The following is a 25,257-nucleotide window of genomic DNA, read 5'->3' on the forward strand; positions in this document are numbered from 1 at the left end:
CCATCGACTACTGGTGCTGAAGCAAATACCCGCTTCCCGTTTTCAATTAATAATCTGAATACAAATGAGATGTGGGTGACTTACTGGATAAACCGAGCATACAAAAGGTTTAAATTTTGTAAAAAATCAACTTTTAAAAGGCAAACTTGATGCTATTTCTGTGTAGATGTGCTCAAAACTCCTTGGTTTTAAATCCTTCACACTCTAAAAGGGTAAAACATGTACAACAAAATAATATGCAAAATAAACACAATGACCCTTGAACTAAAGAAACATTTAAAAGATGATTTTTACATAATAACAAAGAAATCAGTTGTTTGGTAAAATTAAAACACGAACTCATTTTTACTCCTGAAGAAAACAAACAGTCTTACCTACCACAAAGATGACAGTGTGGTACCCTAAGGATAAATTTCCTTGAAGACAATATCCTGAAGTCTTAACCAACCTCACCTTACATTCCCACAAATAAAAGCACTTCTAATGTAGTTAGTTTCTACTCTTTTTTCAAGGCACTTGAATACAATGATTTCCTTTCAGTAAATTTGTAGATAATACAAAATAAGGTATTAATTATTAATAATACACATACTATATATATTAACACAATTACTAATAATAAAATTTATTAATTATAACTTTTTATTACTGTTTAAAATAATAAAACAATTTTAGCAAGACATTAATAGGAAAATATAGCCCTTGACCAAACTAAAACAAGTCAACCTTTCTGTATAGTTTAGAAATATTCTTAATGGTGACAATATGGTTAGTAAATTATTTTGAGGTATCATAAGGTACCAAAGTTTAAAAAGCAACCAAAACTTCCTCAAATTACTTTCTCCCCTTAAAAATGAGGCTTCATTTAAAATTATTCCCCCTTCAGTGTGTCCATTTATTTTAAAAAGGAAAAAAATAAAGCCTTTACCTTGTGTTTCGCTGAATGCTGGATGAGCTCTGTAATTAACACTTTGTCCTGTTGCAACCTTCGCTTCATAAGCTTGGAGCAGTTGATATTAATGGCTTCCAAAATGTGGGATGTATTGTATTCCACAAATGGCCGGCTATCAATTAGCAGCACTTTTTCCGTTCCACTTTCCAGCAGAGCCACCAACCTCTCAGTAACAATTTGAGTTCCAATCATCTCATGGGCCATGACAACAATAAGTCCTCTTTTCCCACCTCCCTCTTTAATTTGCCACGATGATGTAATGGTGGTGTGCTCAAAGGCTCAGCCACTCCATTGTACTAGAACTGTATGAGGTCAGGCTGGTGGTGACTGGCAAAAGGAGAGTTAAACCCATTTTCAGCAAGAGCCCTCCAAGTGAATGTCTCTTTCTCTTTCCCGCTGATGTGCTCTTGCAAAGGATTCCTTCCACAAAGCAGCCCCTCACATCTGATTCATAAAGAGATGACTGGAATAACCATGCCACAACAAAAGATGCTTTAGGGCGGCCAGTTCATTACATCATTCTTTACCTTTGCTCCCTCGCTCCGACAGCTTCACACTGAACTGAAAAGCCTACACGAAGGGAGAAAGACAGACAGAAAACAAAACATGGGGTCAAAGAAAGAAAGAGCATCAGATTAGAGTGAGTGTATGATTCATAATATTTACTCCATTAATCTAATTCCACGCTTGATGCATTGTTTTCTTGGAACAAACAAACAAAAAGGACAAATAGGTATGGTTTCAGAAAAATGTAGTCATGATAATTCAGTTTTAACTCAAAATATAAAAACTCAAAGATGAGAAAACAAGACATATTTATGAATTATAATCACCTGGGGCCCAGAACTAAGTGACTTGTAGTATGAAATTAAAAGAGCTATAAAAAGCTACTTGAAGCATTATATTCCAAATGGGTTTCCTCCATTTTATTTGCTTATTTCTTGAAAACCAGCACAAAGAACAACAGCCTAGACCCGGTTAGCAATCCCATATTATAGGGACAAAAAATCTTTTCTGATGGCTTGAGTATTCCCACGATGGTAGGAGTGTGTGCATATGTGAGTGCACACATGCATGCACACCCACCCCGCCCCCTCCCGCTGCCAAGGCGCAATAGCAGCCCAAGGAGAGGCAGGAAAACAAGAGGTTCAATAAATTTCAGCTGCCTTCTAAGGAAGAGGAGGGACAAAAATGGCTGACACGCTTGTCATACCAACTGCTGAGCTAACTGCTGGGGCCTGGGATGTACCCAGTTCCACCCAAGGCAGTTTCACAGCTGTGACCCTGGCCAGCCAATCCCCTCTAGTCCTTGACCCTCCACAGGCTTACCTCTCACTTTCTTATGTCTTGTTTTTTTTGTTTGTTTGTTTGTTTTTGGTGTGGAAGACTGGCCCTGAGCTAACATCTGTTGCCAACCTTCCTCTTTTTGCTTGAGGAAGCTTGTCACTGAGGTAACATCTATGCCAATCTTTCTCTATTTTGAATGTGGGACACCACCACAGCATGGCTTGATGAGCAGTGTGTAGGTCTGTGTCCAAGATCTGAACCCACAAACCCTGGGCCACTGAAGCAGAGCTTGCAAACTTAACCACTACACCACCAGGCTGACCCCTTATGCTCATTCTTAATGATTTTTTTAATGATTTTTTTTTTTTAGGAAGATTAGCCCTGAGCTAACTACTGCCAGTCCTCCTCTTTTTGCTGAGGAAGCCTGGCCCTGAGCTAACATCCGTGCCCATCTTCATCTACTTTATATGTGGGACGCCTATCACAGCATGGCGTGCGAAGTGGTGCCATGTCCGCACCTAGGATCCGAACTGACGAACCCCGGGCCGCTGAGAAGTGGAACGTGCGAACTTAACCGCTGCGCCACTGGGCCAGCTCCACCCACACCCCCCCCACCCCCATTCTTAAGAGAATCACTGACTCCCAGCCTTGGAAAATCTCGCACCTTAAACTAGGACTCTAGGTCAACAACCTAAACATACAGAGCCCTTTACACTGGATCCAATGCTTCCCTAGTCTTGCCAAATTCCTATACTTCACCATCTCCTAATTAACACTAGTCAGAGTTTGGTGCCCATAGCTTGGACCTCACCCTGGCCTTCGATATTCTCTGATTCCTATCTCCCCTGGTCCATTGTTGCTTATATGAAATCCTCTACAACATAAAACTAGCTGTCTACTGTTGGCCTTCAACTTCTGGAGGATAAACTATTTGATGGCAGAGGTTTTGTATATATTTCTTACCTTCACAGTGCTCTGCACATAAGATACTCAGTTTACACTGTTACAAGTAAGTAAAATCCTCCTTGTTCCAAAAGCGCCTTAAGATACTGAATAAACAAATAATTAACTGATTTCAGAGCAGGATGGTAGAACCCTCAAATATCTCTGGGTCCTACTTCCCAATTTCAGACTTACAAGTTAGAAACTCAAGCATGGAGAAGAGAGAGCAGGACATAAAGAGAAGTGGCCTCGTCATTGGCCTGTTACGTAACTTTGGACAGATCACATAACCTCTCTGAACCACACTTTCCTCATCTATAATATGTAGACCTCATCTATAAAATATTGGCCTTGTCTCCTCACAAAGTTTGTTTTGAGGACAAAATTATTTAAGTTATCTAAAGTGAGTAAGTAAATAAGCACCTACTCATCAAACAGAGAAAGGAAGAAAAATGCTCTAAAGACGCCAGTGGTGAACACAGCTGCCTTCCATCTGGAACCTAAAAGCCATCGCTCAGCAGATAAAAACAGAAGCAGTTCCATCCTCCTATAGTCCAGCTTCAACCAAGCTGCGCCCTTTCTCACAGAGCCAGACACACCCAGAATTAGAAGGCGCCTGAGAAATCATCTCATCCACCCCCACATTTTACAAATCAGCTCCACATAACACATTATTTGTCCATTTCTTGTCTTCATTACATTAATGCATTTGTTTTAGTATAGCTTGATGGCAATGAAGTACAAAAGTCATCTCTATCTGCAACTGAAGAAACTAGAGCAGAGAATTGGTCCTAGTCAATCGACAATACATTTTTGCAAAGCACCTACCAAGGATATAGCAGTGACTCAAGTCCTGACTGCTCGGTGACACAGCTCACAGAAATGTAAAGTCCTGTGCTCAGACCGTCTGATTCCCCAACGAGAGTTCCTGCTACTGGGTCACCCTGTTTCCCCTAAGTATCTCTTCCCATAACGAAAGTGGACTGAGAGAGAATGACGTGACTTGTCCATGAGGGTGCCCAGGTGGCACAGAAAGTGGAAATCCGAGAACAAGAGCAAGCTGATTCCAACAATGGCACTGAATCTCCGAGTCTGATTGGCTCCTCTCAATGATAAAATCCGGATGGGACAAAGCAGTTATCTGGGTTAGCAGATCGCGGGACAAAGGGAGGGAGAAGACAGCAAACATGCAAAAGTTGCATTAGAAAGTTCTCATCTTTGCTTCCCTTCAGCCAACTCTCCTAAGCCCAAATCACTGAAACCAAAGACAGGCTACGGCCAACAGTCCTACCGGGCAGAAATGGTCATTCTCACCCAGAGCACCAGAGTCATAGTTCCAGACACAAAAAGACCCTTCCCCGTCCAAGAAAAGGTCTGGTCCAAGTGCCCCTAATGTACGGATGTAACTGAAACAAAAAGTGGACGCGAACTGAGGATAAAGTGACATTTTCATGCTGCAGGGCCAGCTGGAGCCCTGCTCTTATCTTCATGCCCAAGGTCTGATTTTCTGTAATCCTCAATCGACTATGTGAGAGGCAGAGCCCTGCCAAGGGGGTGTGGAGGGTGGGGTAACAATAGCCTTAAACCTTTTTCTTTTACAGCTAGAGGATTTTTGGTTAAGTCCTCACTCAGACTACAACTCTAATCTAGAAATTTCCCTGCATTCACTGTTCTTCTGAAGAATGTCAATACCCTGAGATGAGGGACATGTCTGTGACAGTTTTGTTTTAAAAAACTTTTACATCAGATAAGATTGAAAAGATGAGAAGAGAGTATTTTATGGTTAGCAAAACCACCAAGCTACTCTTACCCAAAATTTCTACAGGAAGTCAAAAGGAATAAAAATTCTTTGAACCACAGGGGTTCAAGTGCCTATAACAAAACCCAGGAGAGGCTGGCTTTGCTATTTATCTATTTACTTTGCCAATTTTTAAAGTTTTAATTAATTTCTTTCCTTCCATTTTTAACAAGCAATATATCACATGGCTCATAAAAATAAAAAATATAAAAATGTATATATACTATGAGTATGTACGGTTTATTGTGTGTCCATTATACTTTAATAAAGCTGTTAAAAATTGCTATGATATTGCAACTCCAACAAATATATTTAAATGAAAACAATGAACACATTGAAAATCCTTCTCCATCCTTCGTCCTCCAACTGCCCAGTAGTGCTGCCTGACCCTCGCAACTGCTAATCACTGTTGATAGTTTCTTCTGATTTCTTCCAAAGATTTTTTTTTTTAATGAATACAGAATAAAATACAACTATATATTCTTCTCCTTTTCCTTCTTTGTTCAACTGGTTATACAGTATATACACTGTTGTGCATTTGCTTTTTCTTTCACTTAAAATACCCCCAATTTGATTTTTTTTCTGTATTTAATTAGAATGTGATACAATCTATATATGTATGGGTCTTTCATACATGCACTTCTGGAAAGCTAAATAAAACAGGTAGTACTTAACCTTAAAAGACAACTCCTCCTTTCCCCTAGCATTACACCTATTCAATCAGCTGTTTGCCTGAGGATCTGAGAGCTGAAGAGGAATCTCTAACAGTGTGCTTGAAGGGTAGCAAGTTGTTTCACAACATCCTATTGGGGGAGTGTCCTCTGTAACTACTCTGACTTAAATGTGACGGTGCACACTCACGGAAGGATGGAATCATCTTCTAAAGGGTACCCCGCTGTGACTTTGGCTGTTCCTACTCAAAGAGAGGGCAGCATCCTGAGTTCCTGGGGGAAGGAGACACCTATATGATGACTGTTGGGCCGCTGAAGGTCAAGGAGCCACCAGTGTCATGGATTGAAGCCTCCTGCAAGACACCGAAGGACTTGCTGGCGGCGGCGACGGCCACCGTGTCACTCTGCTGCTGATGCTGAGCCAGGCCCTCATGGCCTTCCAGCTGTGCAGCCCTCTTGGGAAGATGCTAGGGGGTCCCTGGCCCACCCCACAGCCCAGGAGATGGGCCGGTGGCCAAGGCAGTGGAGAGACTTTCTTCTGAGGAGGAGACTGATGGCGTGTCCCAGTTCACCATGGAGCAATCTGGGAGGGAGCAGGCCCTTCAGAAGACGACTAGACAACCCTTCGAAATACATACAACAAAGTATGCTATTTCTCAAAACAAAAGTCAATAACCAGTATTTATCATAATGAAGACTAGTAACTTTAACTGGGGCCACTAAATAAATATTTGCGAAGTGTCTCACTTTCAGAAATAAAGGTTTTAAAAGACTTGATTTACGAAGGGAAAGAGATAGGCTGAGACAACATTTTAGTATAACAAAATGACTACACAGATCAGGGAACAAAATAGGCAAACTCCCTAAAAAAATGCCAATTTTGGTATACTTTACATGTCAGAAATTAATTTACGTTTTATATTTTGTAATATTTAATATTCACATAAGTTGTACAAGAACCTTCCCCTTTAATATAGAATTTTTAAAGTTTTTTTGTAGAATATCATTTTAGTTTCCATTTGCTTACCTATGGAAATGTATCTACAACTTTACAATAGAAATCAGTGGAGTTTTATTTATTGAAATTCACTCTACAGCCAACTTTGCAAGACCATCAACAGAGTAAAGTACACTACCGAATGAGTTACGTCAAAGAGCCGTAAGTCTAGGACTATTTTAACGATAAGGTGCACAAGGGGAACCTGTTTGAATTGGAAGAACGATACAAAGTCCAACTGTATAAACCAATATTTGCCATTAGAGAAATTAGCTAAAAGGAAAAATGTTTTATTTTGATTTTCTTCAGGACCTGTAGCCTTTAAAGCTAGTGCCCAACCAGAAAATTTTTCAAAGATTAAGGTCATTTTTAAATGATTCTTTTAAGCTTCTCCCTCCCCTTCCCAGATGAGGTGTGATTCAACTTTCCAGACACGATCCTGGCTTCCGGGTCAGTCATCCTGACACTGGGTATACCCCACCAGAAACAAGGTGAGAACCTCTCCCACACACAGTTTTCCCCGTCTTCCCATGGGTTATTTTCTGCCAACACAATAGTTCTCTGTCACCAGGCACTGCTGCCCCCAAACACCCCTCCTGAGGCCCACATGGAGGCCTAGAGCAGGCAGGGTCAGGCACAGGCTCCATGAGCAGGCCCACTGGTCTGAAAAGCAGAATCCATGAGGAGGCAGGGGCCACCCTCACAGGCGTGTTTCCACTTTAAACACTTCTTTTACAAAGAACATCTCAGGAGAAAGAAAAGGATCTTATGGCTGTGGGGCACTTACAAGTCCTGTTCAGTGAGGAGAGCAACTGAGCCTTATTTGGTTGGGTTTGAGCTCAAGTTCAGATTCTCAGAGAATTTATGGAAAGGACATAATCAGGTGAGAAGTTTAGTTTTATTAAACAACAAGCCAGTCTTAAACTTTTTTCCTCCAATAAAAGTAAAGAAGTAGGCAACAAGATACACCAAACAGCCTTTCAGCAGAGCCTTCAACATAGCCTCTCAGTAACAGAAAAAGTGAACAAATCAAAAGGGAAAAAAGCAGGCTACGACGTCTGGAAGCAAGCTAAAACATCTTAAGACTTTGACCATCTTGATTCTACATTGATTAAAGCAATTCTGCCTCATATGCTGTGGGTTAACCCTGACAGAAATTCTGAGGCCTGATATTTGGTAAAAAATATTCAATTTTAAAAAACCCAAAAGCCACTCTCACCAAAGCCAAGAAAGCTATCTGAGCTTAATGTGTTTTTTCATTGCCTATTAATGTCGACCATATTTTCTTACCCCAAAATAGAGGACACATTCTGACAAGTGGTGGCAATAATGGTACAGACCGCAGGAAGCATGTCAGATAATCCTGGACACGGAGACAACACTTGTTAGCACCGTAAAATCCAGCCACTGTCACCAGTTTACAGCACTGCTGAAAGAGGCCACTCCTATCAGAGGCTGAGGCTGCTCACACACGTCTCAAGGAGCCAGAGACAAAGGCTGGAAGAGCAGCCATCCTTCAAAGACTGAATACAATGTCTTTGCTTCAGGCACAGAGCAGCCAGGCAGAGTCCAGCTCTCAGAGAAGCCTTCTTCAAGCTCCTCCTAAGGAGGAGCACTGCATGGCCAGTACTGGCTCAACCGGAGCCACGGTCCTCCCTTCTCAGCCCTGCCTCCTGCTGATGCTCACCTGTTTCACCAGCTGCCCTTCCCCATCCACCTGACTCTTCTTTCCCTCCCCACCTCCTCTTTCCTTCCACCACACCATGTATCAATTCTAGACACACTCCTTGCCCTTAAGGCTCCCTCACTTACCCCTCTAAATTTAATGCTTCCTCCTGGCACCCAGCCTGAAAACCAATGACTCTACAGAAGAGGAGCCTGGATATGAGGTGGTCTTGAGGGAACGGGAATGGAAGAAGCTCTGGGTGGAGTCACTGGGTGAGAGAAAATGTGGCCAGGGGTTGGTTTAATCTGAGAGTTGAGGAGAAAACGTATTGGAAGGATATTTGCAATAAAGCCGGGCTGGAGGCAGGAGAGGAGAGATTGAGAACAAACTGGACAGAGGTCAGGTTTGTACATCCTGGTTTTCTTGAGCATCTGTCAGGCCTAGCGTAACTTTACAGTCAACTAACAGCTATGGGGCCCCTAGTAAGTTCCAGGCACTGCTGTGGAAATGCAGCAAGAATGAACTAGGCCCAAGTTCCTGTCCGCCTGGAGTTTCTAATTTAGTGATGGGTGATGCATAATAACAGCAACAACAAAAACATATACACTGTATATAGGTGGTGATGTGCCATAGAGAGAAAATAAAGCAGGGGAGGAAGAAGGAGAGTCGGGGTGGGTAGTTAAAATTTTTAGAGAGTAGTCAGAGAAGGCCTTCCTCTGATGTTTAGTAGAGATCCTGCAGGAGGTGAGAGAGCGCTATGTGGATACCTAGAGACTGCGGCTCTCTGCCCACGTCAAAGGTTTGAGGTCAATGAACGTCCCAGCCAAGGTAATACCAAATTGGGCGAATGCCAATAAAATATGTGGCAGGTGTTCAGTCTTTCTTCAGAACTATGCTTTTATCTATTGGAAATAAAGCATTTCCAGGCACTTGAACTTTCAACTTCAGTGTGAAAAATATACATATACAACAAAGTTTAATATAGTTTCTTTCTTAAAACTAGAAAAGGAGAAGCTATGGTTCCTATATTAGTGCATTACTTGGCAAAGAAATGAAAAGAAATACTGTAGTAAGAAAGATTACTATCAATGTTAATTTAATACAATTCTGCCATTTCCACAAATGTGTTGTACCTAACAAGAGGATCTTGGCTTTATAGCAGAGAATGTAGTAAAATATCAAAGACATGTTAAATGAGATGTATGCTCAAACAGATACATACAACAAGGAAGAAGTCTAAAGGATATTTACACTAAAATAAAGAAAAATGCTTTCAAGGAGCTCTCCTTGCCAGAAGATGTATGAAACACTTACCACAAGGACTCTACAAGTTAGATTACTATATTCGAGGGGTTGGTAATACTAACACGGGTTTATAATCTTTATCCACACACCACCTTTAGTTCACTCCACCCCCAAAACAACAAAATTCTACTACATGAAAGATAAAGTATACTTTGCTGACAAAGAGCTAAACTACAAAAGATGTTATAACTAGGGTAAACATCTGGACAATTTGGAACACAGTCTAATGGGAGAGAGGATATAATTTAATTTTTCCAAAGATCAGAAGGCTCTAGGAACAAGTAATGGAAAACAATTAGAAATCATCAACATCAAACTTCCCACCACCCCCACTTGAGCCCAAGTTTGTAACAGCAGTATTCCAGAATTTTATCTATGCTAAATCTCTTAATAGTAAAATAAGCAAAACTAGAATGCCAAACTAAATTCTCTTGAAGATAATTTCAAAATGGTTTATAAGGCTCTTTTCAAAGTGACTTACAAGAAACTACTTCACGTTTCAGTGAAAACACATGTGAAAAATATTGGAAAAATCCTAAATGTGCAACAGAGGGGGACTGGCTAAGTAACTTATAAATTATGATGAATTCTGCAATACAGCATCATGCAACACTTGAAAATGATGGTGGTAAAAGAGGACTTCTTGACAGTGAAAGATGGTCATGATATATTAAGAGAATAAAATCAAGTTACAGAACAGTAGGTAAAGTAGGACCTCAAACTCCCACATACATACAAACATTTAGGACAGATATATTAAAATGTCATAACAGTTTCACTTGGGTAATTAAAGGTAACTATTTATTATATTCTTTTCCGTAATCTTGGAAAATACAAGAAAAAATACGAGAAAGAGGGCATGACATACACTCAGAGGTGGGTACTATGGCTGCAGGAGTCCTGCCCGCACTCCTCTCATCAGGACTGTCAAGAAAGTGTGGGTTCAGGTGAGGTCAGAAGACGGGCAAAGACAATATAGGGAAATTGATGTTTACCCCTCCCCAGGTAAAAGATGAATTTCTGCTTCACAAAAGGACTTAAAAAGAATTATTTTCAATAACAATAATGTTTGAGAGGGAGGGAAAAAAATGAGAAAAAATAAATTTAAATCACACACTTGTGACTATCAACCTGGACTTGTAAAATAGGTCAGTTAGGGTACGACTCTTTTAATGAAAAGGTTTCTTCTGTATACAAAAAATTTATAGCTAGTTTTCTTTTTAGAATTAATATATTCCCTAATACTCTTAAAATGTATTTCAATTTATAGTTTCCAAAATAAACTTGCTAAATCATCGCAAATGAAACACAGTATGACATTCATTCCTCTCACTGGAGAAGCACAAACTCTTTTAACAAAGTATATACAGCAGCCTCATCACTATTCTCAGCTCCTAAACAGACACGCACAACAAGACTTGAACACATTCCAGGCATGGCCTTCAAGCCTGGACCACACCTGCTTCCAAGGCCCCGAGGCTAAAAATAACTCTGGGGCCTCAAAAACGGGACACCAGCCAGGCCCAGGGGTAGCTGTGGGCCCCCTGCTCAGCTCCACTAACAGTAAAAGCAGGAGCTACAAAACTCGGCAATCACAAAAGACTCCACCACAGGCTTCTTTCTGTCTCTCTGTGCCAATCACCTCCATCCTAGGCCGGCTCAGTTTCTTTGCTCCCTGGTGCCAAAACTCATCTTAGGAACTTAGAAACAAGGGAGGTTTGATGTTGTATTGTTTTTTGTTTTTTGTTTTTTGTTTTTAAAGATTTTCTTTTTTCCTTTTTCTCCCCAAAGCCCCCTGGTACATAGTTGTATATTCTTTGTTGTGGGTCCTTCTAGTTGTGGCATGTGGGACGCTGCCTCAGCGTGGTTTGATGAGCAGTGTCATGTCCGCGCCCAGGATTTGAACCAACGAAACACTGGGCCGCCTGCAGCGGAGCACGTGAACTTAACCGCTCGGCCACGGGGCCAGCCCCTGATGTTGTATTGTTTTAAAAAAAACTGTGGACCAGGACTCAGGAGACCTTGTTCCTAATTTCAGCTCCTCTATGAAGATGCTAAAATGTCATAACAAGAGTCACTTGGCAACCACAAGCCTGTTTTTTTCCTCACCTGTGAAAGGAGGAGTCCCATGATCACTGACCGTCTTAAGAATTATTTCACTAAGAACATGATGACATCGCTGTCAGTGCATCTCAGGTGCTGTACTAGGGACCAAAGACCAGGGCTGATTTGATCATGAGCAGTCATGCTGAGTCAAGAGTTTATATCCTACAACACACAAATTAAAATGGGTAACTGCCGGGCAATGGCTCCACAAACAGCATGGCAACTGTTCCAGATAATTTCTTCTGTGGTGGGGGATTTCCGAGGTTTGCTGAGATAATGACTTCCCCTTCTCTGCCGGCCCATAGTATGCAGGAGCCCCCTCTGGGAACGAATCAAGAACGCCAGGGAGGCCCGGGGGCAGAGGAAGACGTGGTGGTGGCAGCAGCAGCATCACTTTCAGTCTGGGCTCCTTGGCTGTGCTAATTTAAGTCACTGCATCTGTCCTCACACTTGACCTCTGGGCCCCGGGAGTTGGCAATATCAGGAACGGCAACACAGGGCAAAGTGGGTGACAGGGCCAGGACCCGGGCCGAAGAACCACAGCGCCACAGGACAGCAAGGAGACAGAGTGCGGCAGAGCAGCCGAGACGGGAGTCAGAGCATTCCCTGTCCTCATCCCACAGTTCCTTTTTCCACTCTGTCCTTTTCACCTTCTCTCTTCTCCCTGTAATTTGGCTCCATGACGTCATCTAACTGCCGTGTCGTGCCCTTGTTTGTTCTTAGAGGCTTTGCCAGTTCCCTCTCTCCTCTTCTCCTCTTCATATTCATCTTAGTCTCTCTCTCCATGACTATAACCAAGCCTCTTCCTTTCTGAGCTTAAGCCCTTATCACTAATCCATTTTCTGTTTTGCGGGGAACTGCTGAGCCCCTTGACGTGGTGCTACTATAGTGAGTAATCATAACTGTGACACAGTCATCCATGGATTCAGGTGTTTTATCAACCTGTAAAATCTTTGGTTATTTATTACTGTAAAATAAAAAGTTTTATTTTGGAGGAGAGAGGTAAAATTTCTCCAGTTTGGTATTTCACACGTGGGCACAAGACTGAGTAGAGATGATTAATGCAGTATCTTACGTTTTCATCAGCCCTCAAATGCCCTGATGACCTAGATACTGAAGGCTTAACCCTACCTAAACCTCAGAGGAAGACACAAATTCTCAACGTTTTCACACCAGATTATTTAGAAAACGAACAAGAGCTGAATTATTTTATAACCTAGTGCTCAGATTCTTACAGCAGAAGCTCTGCAGGTGTAGACAAAGTCGCCTTCATCAAGAGTCTGCCTGGCGAGTTCTAACGACACCTGTGCCAGCAGCGGCCCTGCCCCCACCACCACCAGCCTGGGAGGGGCGGCCACCAGCTCTCTTCTCAGCTGAGCACAAATGCATCCAGAGCACCTTCCAAGAGCAATAAGGAAAGGCAGAGTGGAAAACTAAATAACTACAGGCCCTTATCTCAGCTCTCAGTAACTCTACTGGCGAATTTTTTAAAAAAAGGATCTCCCACACAATTTGAATAGCAAAATAAATAGTAATGGATTGTAGCCCACAGAATAAAATAAACACTCATGAGTCCAAAAAAAAGAGATTTACCACAAAACAGTTGTTCTAAAATCAAAGTTCGAGAGGATGGTGTTTCCATTTGCCATTTGGGGTTTTTTTCCTTTTTAAAGAGGTTATTCCGTCATCTTTGGATGGGACTGTACTTTGCTCCCTCTATAAATTCTGGTGTGATGTCAGTCGGGTTTGGGCACAACACACACAGCAGGGAACACCTTCCTATCAGTCTCAACTTCCCACTCTGAAAAATACCAATGAGTGCTTTTGGTCACCAGTGAGTAACCATACCAATGAGTGTACTGGTTTAAGTTAAACTAACAGGTTTCTAAACCAATATGGAGCACTGTGGGAAAAAGAGAATAGACGGCAGGTCCCTGATATTAACTCGTTGAGTAAATAGTTGAAAAACGACATTTGGACAAACATAAAAAGATAACGTGCTAGCAGATGCACAGCAAATCAAAGGGGAAGGCTTCCTAGGGTTTTGAAGGAAAAGAGGGGCGTGAACTGCCAGAGAGAAGAGGGAAGAAAATTCCAGAGGAAGAAAACGCTCGAGCAAAGACAGAGGGATAAGTTGTGTGCAGATTTTCCTGGCTAGAGCACAGATTGTATCGGCGAGTCACAAAATAAGCTGGTGGAATAGACGGGGCCAGCTGGGGAAGTATTCCGAAAGTCTAAAGCCGTCTAGGCCACCGTGAGCTTTAGGACGCAACGTGAGAACACCACCGGGGGAATCCCACTCTGCTAACTTTCTATGGATTGAAACGAGGAGAAAAGGGAAGCGAGGAGACTCACCAGTTATAACCCACGCCTAAGGATGGGCTCTGCCTAGAATGGTGACTATCAAATCTGACAGGAAAGGAAAGATCCAAGAGACTGGTGATGGTCTAAACCCCAGGCAGTGTGCTGGCACAGAGTACTCCCTTATTAAGTAACTGACTTCTTGACTGAAAGTGCCCATGAAAATGGCTATTTAGGCTGCATTATTAAATCATTCCACCGTAAAAAAATCTGAAAATACCTCAGTACCCTATCCTGTCCTGCTTCAGATGAACCGATATCCAGCACAGTGAGCAATACGTCCAGGTTCAAGTTTTACTAGTCAGGTCATTGTTTATAAACCAGAAGAATCAGGTGTATTAAAAGACTGAAATACAGTAAAGAAGAATGTAAACAGAGGTAGAGTCTGAATGTTGGCATTATGGTGACTTTCTCCCATATAGTTTTCAGTATGTATATGAAACACACACACACACATATATATGTATACATATGTACATATATATAACTTTCGCAACAGAACACTAAAGTTAATATAGAGTTGCAATCAGTTATAACTCGTGTCACCCACATACTGTTCAGAGGAAGAAAGAAAGAAGATTTGGAAGTCAAAATACTAGAGCCTATTCTCTGCATTGCTAAATAAAAATTATTTTGTATGAATCATTAACCAAAGTAAGTTTTAATGCAGAATTATGGGATTCATCCAGCAGTGACTTAGTAGTGTGCAAACATTAAGGAGATTTTAAAAATGTAATTACATATCCCTCTGACAACCATGCTCCAAGGCATGAGGCATTCCAAACAAAGCAATATAAGTATATACGATGTAGAGTAGGGCAATGTTCGCTTTCCAAAAAGACCACATATTCAAAATTAGAATTAAAAGCAAAATCATTACAAATACAATAAGCTTGCCACAAGTGAAATTTAGTATAAAGCAGACCACAGGATTGTCTAACAAGAAACTTAATGACGTAAACACCAAAATATCTAATTTCACCATCTCATCTAAAATGTAGTCCACAGCACAGAGCCTAAGAATAATGTTCACAAGGGTCTACTGTTTGATCCCACTGCACAGATTCTCAAATAGGTTCAAAAGAAACCTATCACCATTTGCTATCAACACATTTAAGCATCACAGCGAACGAGGTATCAGAGACTAAAAAGGCCCTCTAAGTACAATGCAGTAAAAGTTCAGTTTTTTCTCTTGCAAATAGTGTTTGTTCTTCTGAATTCTGGGGTTGTGGACCTTTGCTTAACTCCAGGAAGAGCAGTCAGTGAGTCAGTGGAACAGACACGAGTTCATTATTGAGCACCTACCATACTCAATTTTCTATAGCGCAACTTCCCACGTCTGTCTAACCACAAGAATTACTTAGGGACTTGATAAAAAATAGGATAAAAATGACCACCCAGGCCCAACCTCTGCAGACTGATACTTGGGGTCTGGAGTGGAAACTGTGATTTTGCATTTTTAACAAGTGTCCCAGGAGGTTCGTAGGAACAGGCAAGTTTGAAAAACAGTGGCCTAAAGACATGTTTGGTTCTCTCAATGTTCAGATTCAACCAGTTGTCAAGACCTACTGATTTTTGGTCTCTCTCACCTCAAGGACACTAAGGTTCGAAAGCTGTGTTTGAATTGAAAATAATGGCAATGGGACTTGCCAATAACGGGAAGAATAGGAAGTCAGGCAGCGACAACTCAAATCTCATAGCTGAAGCAGGGTTTCCATTTAGTCTAGTGCCTGCCTCTAGCAGGTTAATAATATTCCTTTTACAAAACGTTAAGTATTTGCCCAAAGTGACAAAATTCGTCTGTGGTGGAACAGAAACTAGAGCTTTTATAGAATTGAACACAACCTTATAGGGCTTCCCACACCCCTACAGGGCTTACCAAACACTTTGTAAATTTTAATAGGCTCCTGAAAGGCACAGAAAGCAACAGATTTCAAAAGATAAGATGTAATGCACCCTTTTAACACTTGATGTGTGTGGCTGTGACGAGATGAGGCCTCAGCAGAACGCAGCCTGCCATGAAGTTACAGGTAAATAGCCATGTATGAAATAGGGAACAAAATGAGGAGACAAGCAGCCCTCCCAGAACACTCATGAAGAATAAGGAACCCTGGAAGCAGAAGCTTGTCTGCTTCACTGGGTCACTGTGGGAATGCAGTAAGTATGGAGAAGAATACTAGTTTGTAAATTATAACATTCACTAAAAAGGGAATAACTCAAAAAAGGACTAATGGAGGGGCGTTTGGGCCACTGCAGTAGTTCTGAACCCCGGCTGCACATTAAAATCACCTGGAGAACTTTTAAATATCCTGATATACTCAGACTAATAAATCAGCATCTGGAGAGTGGTACCCAGGCATCAGCACTTCTTACAAACAGGTAAAGGTGGATTCTTTACCTCCTCCCAAGGAATGGTCACAGAGGACAGGGCACTTGGAAAGCAGAGTTTAAGAGGGAGCAAAGGAGAACTTTGGTGACATACACAATACTGTAATTCATCTGACCTATTTCTGAGGTGTGTGTTTTATAATCTTTGCTGGACGTCTGGGGTTCTGAATACATTAGCAGGTAACAGATCAAGTTCTCAACGTCACAGTTTCTATACTTCCAATAAAAATAACAAAGGAGCACAACAATTCACTCGTGACACCCAACAAAAGACCACAAGGATATGCTGGGGCACAGAGCTCCATCTGGCTTAATGAAACAGTCTGTGGTTGAAGCAATCTGGTTTGCAATCTTTCTTCACTGTTTTTTAGATGTAGAGGTACCAAGAAAAGATTTTTAAAGGTTGGGAGGAGATAAGATAGAGCTCAGTGTTCACCTGTGTATGAGTGCAAGTTAAATATAAATAAAATAAATATCTCCACCCAGGAATTCCCCATTGCTAAGGGCCAATCACCATTACAAGGGCATATAATCTTTTCTCATTCCTCCCTCCAATCCGACACTGTGAAACTTCATTTAGTAAACTGATGATGGAAACCAAGATTTGGGCCTCCAGCCAAACAATCTATATTACATTAAATAAAGGACATCCCCACCCTTCTCAAGGTTGTGCCAGCAGTTACCTAGGGGGAAAAAAGGTGCCATTCAACCAGAGTCAGAAGTTTTTACTCATAATACACTTTATTAACCTACAACAGAAGAAATATTACACTAGAAAATGCTCATTTTGCTCTCTCCCTTGAATAGCAGGTCGAACTTGTGGCTCATTCACTTAGACAACAGTTTTTGAACATCTATTTGGTACAAGCCTTTTTGTTCAGGAAACTCAGGAGGACACAATCTAAGACAATATCACAGAAATAAAATTTGTACACAGGTACCTGCAAGGCTCAGTATGACAGGAGTGCTCCAAGAGTGTGAGAAGGGAAAGCATTTCTAGTGATGATGTCTAGAAATGAGCAAGGAGGTGATAAATCTCACCAGCATGTATTTACCCTGGATGCTCTCCTACCCCAACTCCTTAGGGTGCTACACAATCTCTTTGTATTCATAAATAGCTCTGGCCAAGGAAGTTTGGAGAGACTGGGAACACCACTAGCCAGCAAACTCTTCTATGAATTCTGGAGGCAACTGCTTTTCAACTGGTCCCTGAAGGCTGGCCACTTCCTGCCAGGAAACACTTAACACAGATTCATCTTCAGGAGGCAGACAGGGTGCTGATTCTCATTGTGGCACTGACTTCGCAGAGGGAAAGGGGAAGGGGGAAGACACTTCATCTTCCTTCAGACCCCAGGTACACACAGTCCCTTCCCCCAACACAAATACAAACATGAAGAAGAGAGGAATAAAAGGGAGGTACTGGCTTTACAACTCTGACAGTCATCAGACAAAATTACTGACATTATTTCTGCCCAACAGCATCTCTCACATAGCGTAAGCAGGAAAAATAAGAGAGGAACTCTTACTTAAAGTTGGTCCATTTTATCGGAAGGCCCCATAAGGTAAGCAAAAGACATAAGCCCTCATGAGCTACACAATCTATAATAGTTGTAGACAGGAGAAGTCAGCGGTCTAGACGCACGGTCCTCAAGCTTTTTAGTCTACAGACCACTTCAGAGCGGCAAAACTGTCCTGGTCCATGTTTTCCCAACAACTGTTCCCCTGACTACTCTTGATCTCCTACAAACCCCAGAGGAAACAATGGCCAAGAAAGTTCTGCAAAGCTCCATAATGAGATACGAAGCCTAGATCAGAATTTAGATAGGAATGTTGGGGCCGGCCTGGTGGCGTAGCAGTTAAGTTTGTGCGCTCTGCTTTGGTGGCCTGGGGTTCGTCGGTTCAGATCCTGGGTACAGACCTATGCACCGCTCATCAAGCCACACTGTGGTAGGCATCCCACATATAAAACAGAGGAAGATGGGCACAGATGTTAGGGCAGGGCCAATCTTCCTCAAAAAAAAAAAAAGATACCAGTAGTGTTGAAGGCATGTGCACACAAAAACTTGTACAAGAATGTTCACAGCAGCATTATTTATAATGGCCAGAAAGTCCATCAACTGATGAATGGATATGCAAAATGTGGTAAATATACATACAATGGAATATTATTCAGCCATAAAAAGGAATGAATATTGATACCTGCTACAACATGGATAAATTTTGAAAACATGATGCTAAGTGAAAGAAATCAGACTCAAAAGGTCACATATTATATGAATCTGTACATATGAAACGCCCAGAATAGGCAAATCCAGAGAGACAGAAGGAGATCAGTGGTTGCCAGAGGCTGCTGGGCGGGGGAGAGATGAAGAGTGACTGCTAATGTGTACAGAGTTTGTTTTGGGGTGTAACAAAAATGTTCTGGAATTAGATAGTGGTAATGGTTGCCCAGTTTTGTGGATATACCAAAACCCACTGATTTGTATACTTTAAAAGGATGAATTTTATAGTTGTGAATTATAGCTCAATTTATTTAAAAGGGTAAATTTTATGGTATGTGAATTCTATCCCAATAAAGTTGTTATTAACAAAAAAAGACAAAGAAAGGTCAAGGAACTATATGAAACAAAAACAAAAAAGATACCTGACACGTAAATGGAGCGTCTGATCCTCACCTGGATCCTGTACTAGTGGGAAAAAAATGCTATGAAGAATCTTGTTGGATCAAATGACAAGACTAGAATGCAAATGGTGGGCTGGACAGAGGTATTAAATCAATGCTAGGTGTACTGGGGTCGACAGCTCTGCTGTGGACAGGAGAGTGTTCTCGCTCTTTGCAGACCCACTGATGTGCTCAGGGATAGAGGCCCATGATGTGTGCAACCTACTCTCAAAGGGAAAAATATATCATATACATGTGAAGAGAGCACAAGTGATAAAGCAAAGGAAGCAAATAGTTAATAGTAGATGCTGATCTTTTATCTTTTCTGTAAGTATAAAATTATTTCCAAACAAAAAGTTTAAAATAAAATATACTCTAAGATCCCAAAATTCTACTTCCAATAATTTGTCTTGTATAAATATTTGCCCAAGTATATTATATGTGAAATATTGTTCACTGAAACATTTGTAATTGTAAGAAGTCAGAAACAGAAACAATCTCAATGTCAATGAATGATGAATGGGCTAAATACACTATTATACCAATGTGGTATTATCCCACATGGCTGTGTAAAAAGAAAGATGGCTATCGCTGTATGTACTGATGTAGAATGGTTTCCAAAAATATATTCTTTGTGAAGAAAAAAGAAAACAAACACACGGATACAGGAAGAATGGGATAATCCCCAGCAACGAAGGCAATAAAGAACTCAAGAAGCCTAGGAATGTCTTGATTTAGTTAGGAAAGAATTTAAGCCTGTTCTCTGTATTTATTTATGGAGCTAGTTATTTGTATTTGTAGATACAAATACTTTTCTGTCTCACAACATTGATAATATAAACTTTACTACAGAAAAAAGAAACTAATACAATCTCGAATGCCATTCACTCCTATGGTTAACTCAAAAAATGTCTTTAAATAAAGTTGTGGTTTTTTTGAGGAAGATTAGCCTTGAGCTAACATCTGCCACCAATCATCCTCTTTTTGCCGAGGAAGACTGGCCATGAGCTAACATCCGTGCCCATCTCCCTCTCCTTTCTATGTAGGACACCTGCCACAGCATGGCTTGATAAGCAGTGCGTAGGTCTGCACCCAGGATCCAAACTGGTGAACCCCCAGGCCACCAAAGCAGAGCACGCGAACTTAACTGCTACACCACCGGGGTGGCCCCTAAATAAACTTTTTTTAATTTAAATATAACATATATACCAAAAAGCATACAAATCATGAATGTACAGCCTAAAGACCTTGAACAAAGCTAACATACTCATGTAACTACCGTCCTGATCAAGAAACAGAAGAGTCCAGAAGGCGGCCTCATATACCAGCCCAACAACTAATCTCACTCCCTAAAAGAGAACCACTATTCTGCCTTCTTACACGACAGAGTAGTTTTGCCTGTTTTTGAACTCTTTTGTGTCTGAACGCTTTTGCTCAACATCATATTTGAGCCCATGTTGTCGTAAATAGCAGTTTTTCTGTTCACTGCTATATAGTATTTCATTGACGATACGACAATATATGTTTATCCATTCTTCTACTAACAGACCACTTAGGTTGTTTCCAGTTTGGAGTTACCATGAATTGTGCTGTGAACATTCTTGTACATGTCTTTTGAAGAACTTAAGTACACACTTCTGTTCGGTATACACCTAGGAGTGGATTTGCTGGGTCAGAGGCATAATGAGTATGTACAGCTTTAACATAATACTAAGAATTTTCCAGAGCAGTTGTACCAATTTACAATTCCACCAACAGTGTCCGAGAGTTCTAGAGTTCCTCTACATGCTTGCTGATACCTGATATCCTCAAGGTGTTTTTGTTGTTGCATTTGTTTGTTTTTAAATTTTAGCTCTTCTGGTCAGGGTGTAGAGGTAATTCATTGTAGTTTTATTCACATTCTTTGATGACTGATGTGTTGAGCACCTTTAGAAGCCTTTTTAACCTTCCACATTTAGATTCTACAGGTGACCTGGAATTTACTTTTGTGATGTGAGTTAGGGGTCAAAATTAGTTTTTTTCAATATGGATAGGGAATTGATCCAGGATCATTTATTAAACGGATTTTTCTTTCTATATTGTTGTATAATGCCATCTTAATCATAAATTAAGTATGTGTATGTATTATTTATGTACATAGAACTATATATACACATATATATTTATTATACATATATACACATATATACACATATACTTATATATACATATATTTGTGGGTCTGTTTCCGGTTTCTTTTCTATTCCACTGATCTACCTGTTTATTCTACACTGTACATCCAATAGTGTAAATCCTCTAATTCTGCTTTTCCTCAGTATTATTACCTTGGCTGTTCTTGCTGTTTGTGTTTCCATATAAATGTTAGAATCAGCTTACGTAACGGTTTTAGACATCTTTCATGAGATTTAGTCCTGGGTATCTGATATCTTATGATGCTTTTATAAATGTCATCTTTCTTAAAATTTCGTTTTCTGGTTATTACTGTTATACAGAAATATATTTCGTATATCGATTTAGTCTCTAGGAATATTACTAAACTCTTTAAAAAATATTTTTAACTTACATAAAGTAAAATTCATGTTTTTTGGTGTACAGTTCTCCAAGTTTTGACCAAATGTATAATGTTACCATCACAACTAAGATACAGAACAGTTTCATCACCCAAAAAAACTCCTTCCTGCCATTCCTTTGTAATCAACACCTTCTCCCACCCTCAAACCCTGGCAACCACTGACCTGTTCTCCATATCAATAGTTTTGCCTTTCTAGAATATGAGTTCACTTGAACGATACAGTGCATAAGCTTTTAAGAAGGGCTTCTTTCACTCAATATAATGCCCTTAGGATTCATCCATGTTGTTGTACGTAGCAATAGTTTGTTTATAGGGACATACCACAGTTGGTATACTCATTCACCAGTTGTAGGACATCTACAGTTCCAGTTTTTGGTGATTATGCACTTACTATATTTTTACTATGTGCTGTCAAGTTGACTCCGACTCCTGGTGACCCGATGAATAAGTGATATCCACAAAACATTTGAGTGCAGGTTTTTGTGTAAACTTAAGTTCTCATTTTTCTTAAGTAAACACCTAGGAGCAGGACTGATGAGTCATATGGTAAATGTACATTTATCTTTATAAGAAACTGTCAAACTGTTTTCCAAAGTAGGTGTACCATTTTGCACTCCCACCAGCAACATATGAAGGTTCCATTTGCTTTGCATCCACACCAGAACTTATTGTATTTAGTATGTCCCTATTTTTGTTTGTTAAGAGCTTTTTATCATGAGCAGATACTAGACTAACAAATGCTTTGTCTGTACTGAGGTAGTCATATGATTTTTCTACTTTTTTACAGTTAATGTGGTGAACTATATTAATTGATTTTTTAATACAATCAAAATGTTTTTATACATATATTCTCTAATTAGAAAAGCTTGCTTACTTATTATTACACAAATCATGATCAAATCTTAAGTTACTCTAATAATAGATAAGAGGGTACATGGATAAATGGAGTCTAATAATGTTCTAAAAGCTACCATCTAGCCAAAATTGAATGCTCGCTCAGTCACACTTCCTCGCAAATCTTTCCCCACCAAATACAACGCAGATCAGAGAAATGGTGACCAAATCACCGTCATAGAGCTATCTCTACTACTCTAATGTTTAGTATGTGGACTCTGAAGCATCCAAAAGGAAAAAGAACTTCCATTACAAACAATATTGACGTTGTAATAATAGTAACATTATATACGTTTAGAAGCCAGAAATGAAATTATAGTATAGAAATAAGTTATATTCCCCATGCAATATAAATAAAGGGATAAATAATGAAAACATGATAGCTTTATATATTATAAATTTATGAAATGCTATCATTTGGAGGGGAAATCTTACGCTCTCTTGATGACATTAATTAATTCTGGCCTACTAATTACCAACCATAAGTAAGTTTTATCTTTTCACTTTACCTGTGTTCTAGTGGTTGTGTTTTTTCACAATTTAAATAACCAATCTATGATCAGAGGGAAGGTGATGAGGAGCCCCACAAGGCCCAGATAATCTTTTGCAATGAAGCCGTCATGTTACCAAATGCATTTTCAATCCTTGAGTTGACTGTATAACTTAGGTTAAGAATGACCTAGGGCGGCTCTGAACATTTTAGCAGCTTCTCACAATGTAGCCCTCTGAAGCTGCCTCAGTCCCCTGCATTACCTCCCCTGTTTACACACTCAGCTATATTTAATATTTTGGCAAAAGAAGGGACTGGCAGTGGTCCGTCAAGACCTGGCAACATGCCAGGAAGCAATGCTGATGTCACAGAGCGCCAAGCACAGAGATGATGCTGGATGAGGTATCTTAGGTTCTATTGCAAGCACTACCAACAACTCACTCTTTCTGAGTCACCATGCAGATTCCTCACCCACCCCTATTTGGTTTACTGGATTCTGCTTGTTTACCTTATTACCTCATAGAGCACTGTTGGCCTTAGAGCATTTTAAGTCATGCCACCATATGGCGATAACATATATCTCCATATAACTTAGACAAGCTCCCTAAAGATTGGTTATGTCAGATAGTATCTATAAGACGCAAAAAATTAAAAATATCAAGTACTTGAAATCTAAAAGCACATCATAGTAGAGTCCAGAGTACCCTTCAACCTCAACCACTACAACCACATCACTTCTTTCTTTTAATTACTACCGTACTATCACTATGCACAGGGAATAAACGAATCAGTTGGGTAATATTTCTTTAAAGCTGGCATTTAACATAGCTAGTTTTACAGAAATAAAAATTCCCTGAATTTGGACTGGTGGTTGTTTGCTCCACGTATTTAAAACAACAAATACACTGTCCAATGAACTTTGGCTTCTATTTCCTCACAACTGTAAGTAGGTTTTAAAAAAAACAACTGATGTCTATCTCCAGGGCAAAGTACAAGCTCCAGCGCACGCCCACCCACACACACACACCCCCACGGCCGGACTTGTGAGAGCGGGCAACGAAGGAGCTAACCTGTCGGCTCAGGATCTGAAGGTGACACCGTATTAAAAAGAGCAAAACAAGTAAGATTAAAAGTGAGAAAACCAAAGACCCAAAGGAGCTCCAGGTGCAGGGCTTCTTACTAGCTGTCAACAAAGATTTCTCAGTCGAGGGGTGAACTATTACTGAGGTCTCACAGAAATTTTAGATACTAAAGGTCAGTTGGTAAAAGGTAATACTCTCAAAACTCAGAATTTTAGAGTGGAAGACAACTCAGTCATCATCTCGTCCACCCCCTGATTTTATAGGTAATGAGGAAGAGGAGGGAGAGGAAGAGGAGAATGAATCTGAGGCCTCAAGTCCTCTTTGGAGTACGAAGCCCTCCACTAAGGAAGGTGTACCGGTAACGGCTAGAGATGGGAGAGACAACTCTGCAGTTACTATACTCCACTCATCCCATTCCTGCATCCCAGTGCCATGTCACACCTGAGCTGCGAGTAGTTTTAAGTTGCTGATTCATATTTTAAAAAGAAAATGGCATCTTACAACTCAAAAACAAAAATCAAATCACCTGATTAAAAATAATAATATAATATAAATTAGGTTATTATTGTTGTTAATCTCTACTGTGCCTAATTTATAAATTAAACTTTATCACAGGTAGGTATAAATAGAAGAAAACATCATATATGTAGGGTTTGCTACTATTTATGGTCTCAGGCATTTACTGGGGGTCTTGGAACATATCCCCCAGAGATAAGGGAAGACTACTGTAATGTAAAATTTACCATCTTAACCATGTTTAAGTGTACTGTTCAGCAGTGTTAAGTATATTCACACTGTTTTGAAACAGACCTTTAGAACTCTTTCATCTTGCAAATATGAAACTCTATAACCTAACGACAACCTAATAATAAAATAGAATTATAACAATATACTATAATAAAAGTTACTGTAGATCTTAGCAACCTCAGCATACAATCTTTTTTCTTTCCTTCTTAAGTTGAGAACTTTCACCTTTTCGCTGAAAGGAAGCAATTTATGGCTTCTCTATGGTATATCTGAACTGCCAGCATCACTACTCTTGCACTTTGGGGCCATTATTAAATAAAACAAGGGTAACTTGAAC

The 25,257-nt window shown here is 40.3% G+C and overlaps 1 protein-coding gene across 9 annotated transcripts in view; it reads right to left on the reverse strand.

The window, feature by feature from the left end:
* Nucleotides 1–25,257, reverse strand: part of DUSP16 (dual specificity phosphatase 16) — a 95,353-nt gene that overhangs the window by 39,738 nt on the left and 30,358 nt on the right. For 8 of the 9 annotated variants that reach the window (XM_070619123.1, XM_008513522.2, XM_070619122.1 and 5 more), the window contains one exon: nt 929–1,522. In XM_070619123.1, the coding sequence (XP_070475224.1) occupies nt 929–1,156 (228 nt within the window). In that variant the 5' untranslated portion in view covers nt 1,157–1,522. Of the gene's footprint in view, nt 1–928; nt 1,523–11,727; nt 12,383–25,257 lie in introns of those variants that run through there. The other variant, XM_070619125.1, reaches the window with a different exon arrangement.

The sequence above is a fragment of the Equus przewalskii genome, chromosome 5 (genome assembly GCF_037783145.1).
Source record: "Equus przewalskii isolate Varuska chromosome 5, EquPr2, whole genome shotgun sequence".
In the NCBI taxonomy this organism is placed as follows: Eukaryota; Metazoa; Chordata; class Mammalia; order Perissodactyla; family Equidae; genus Equus; species Equus przewalskii.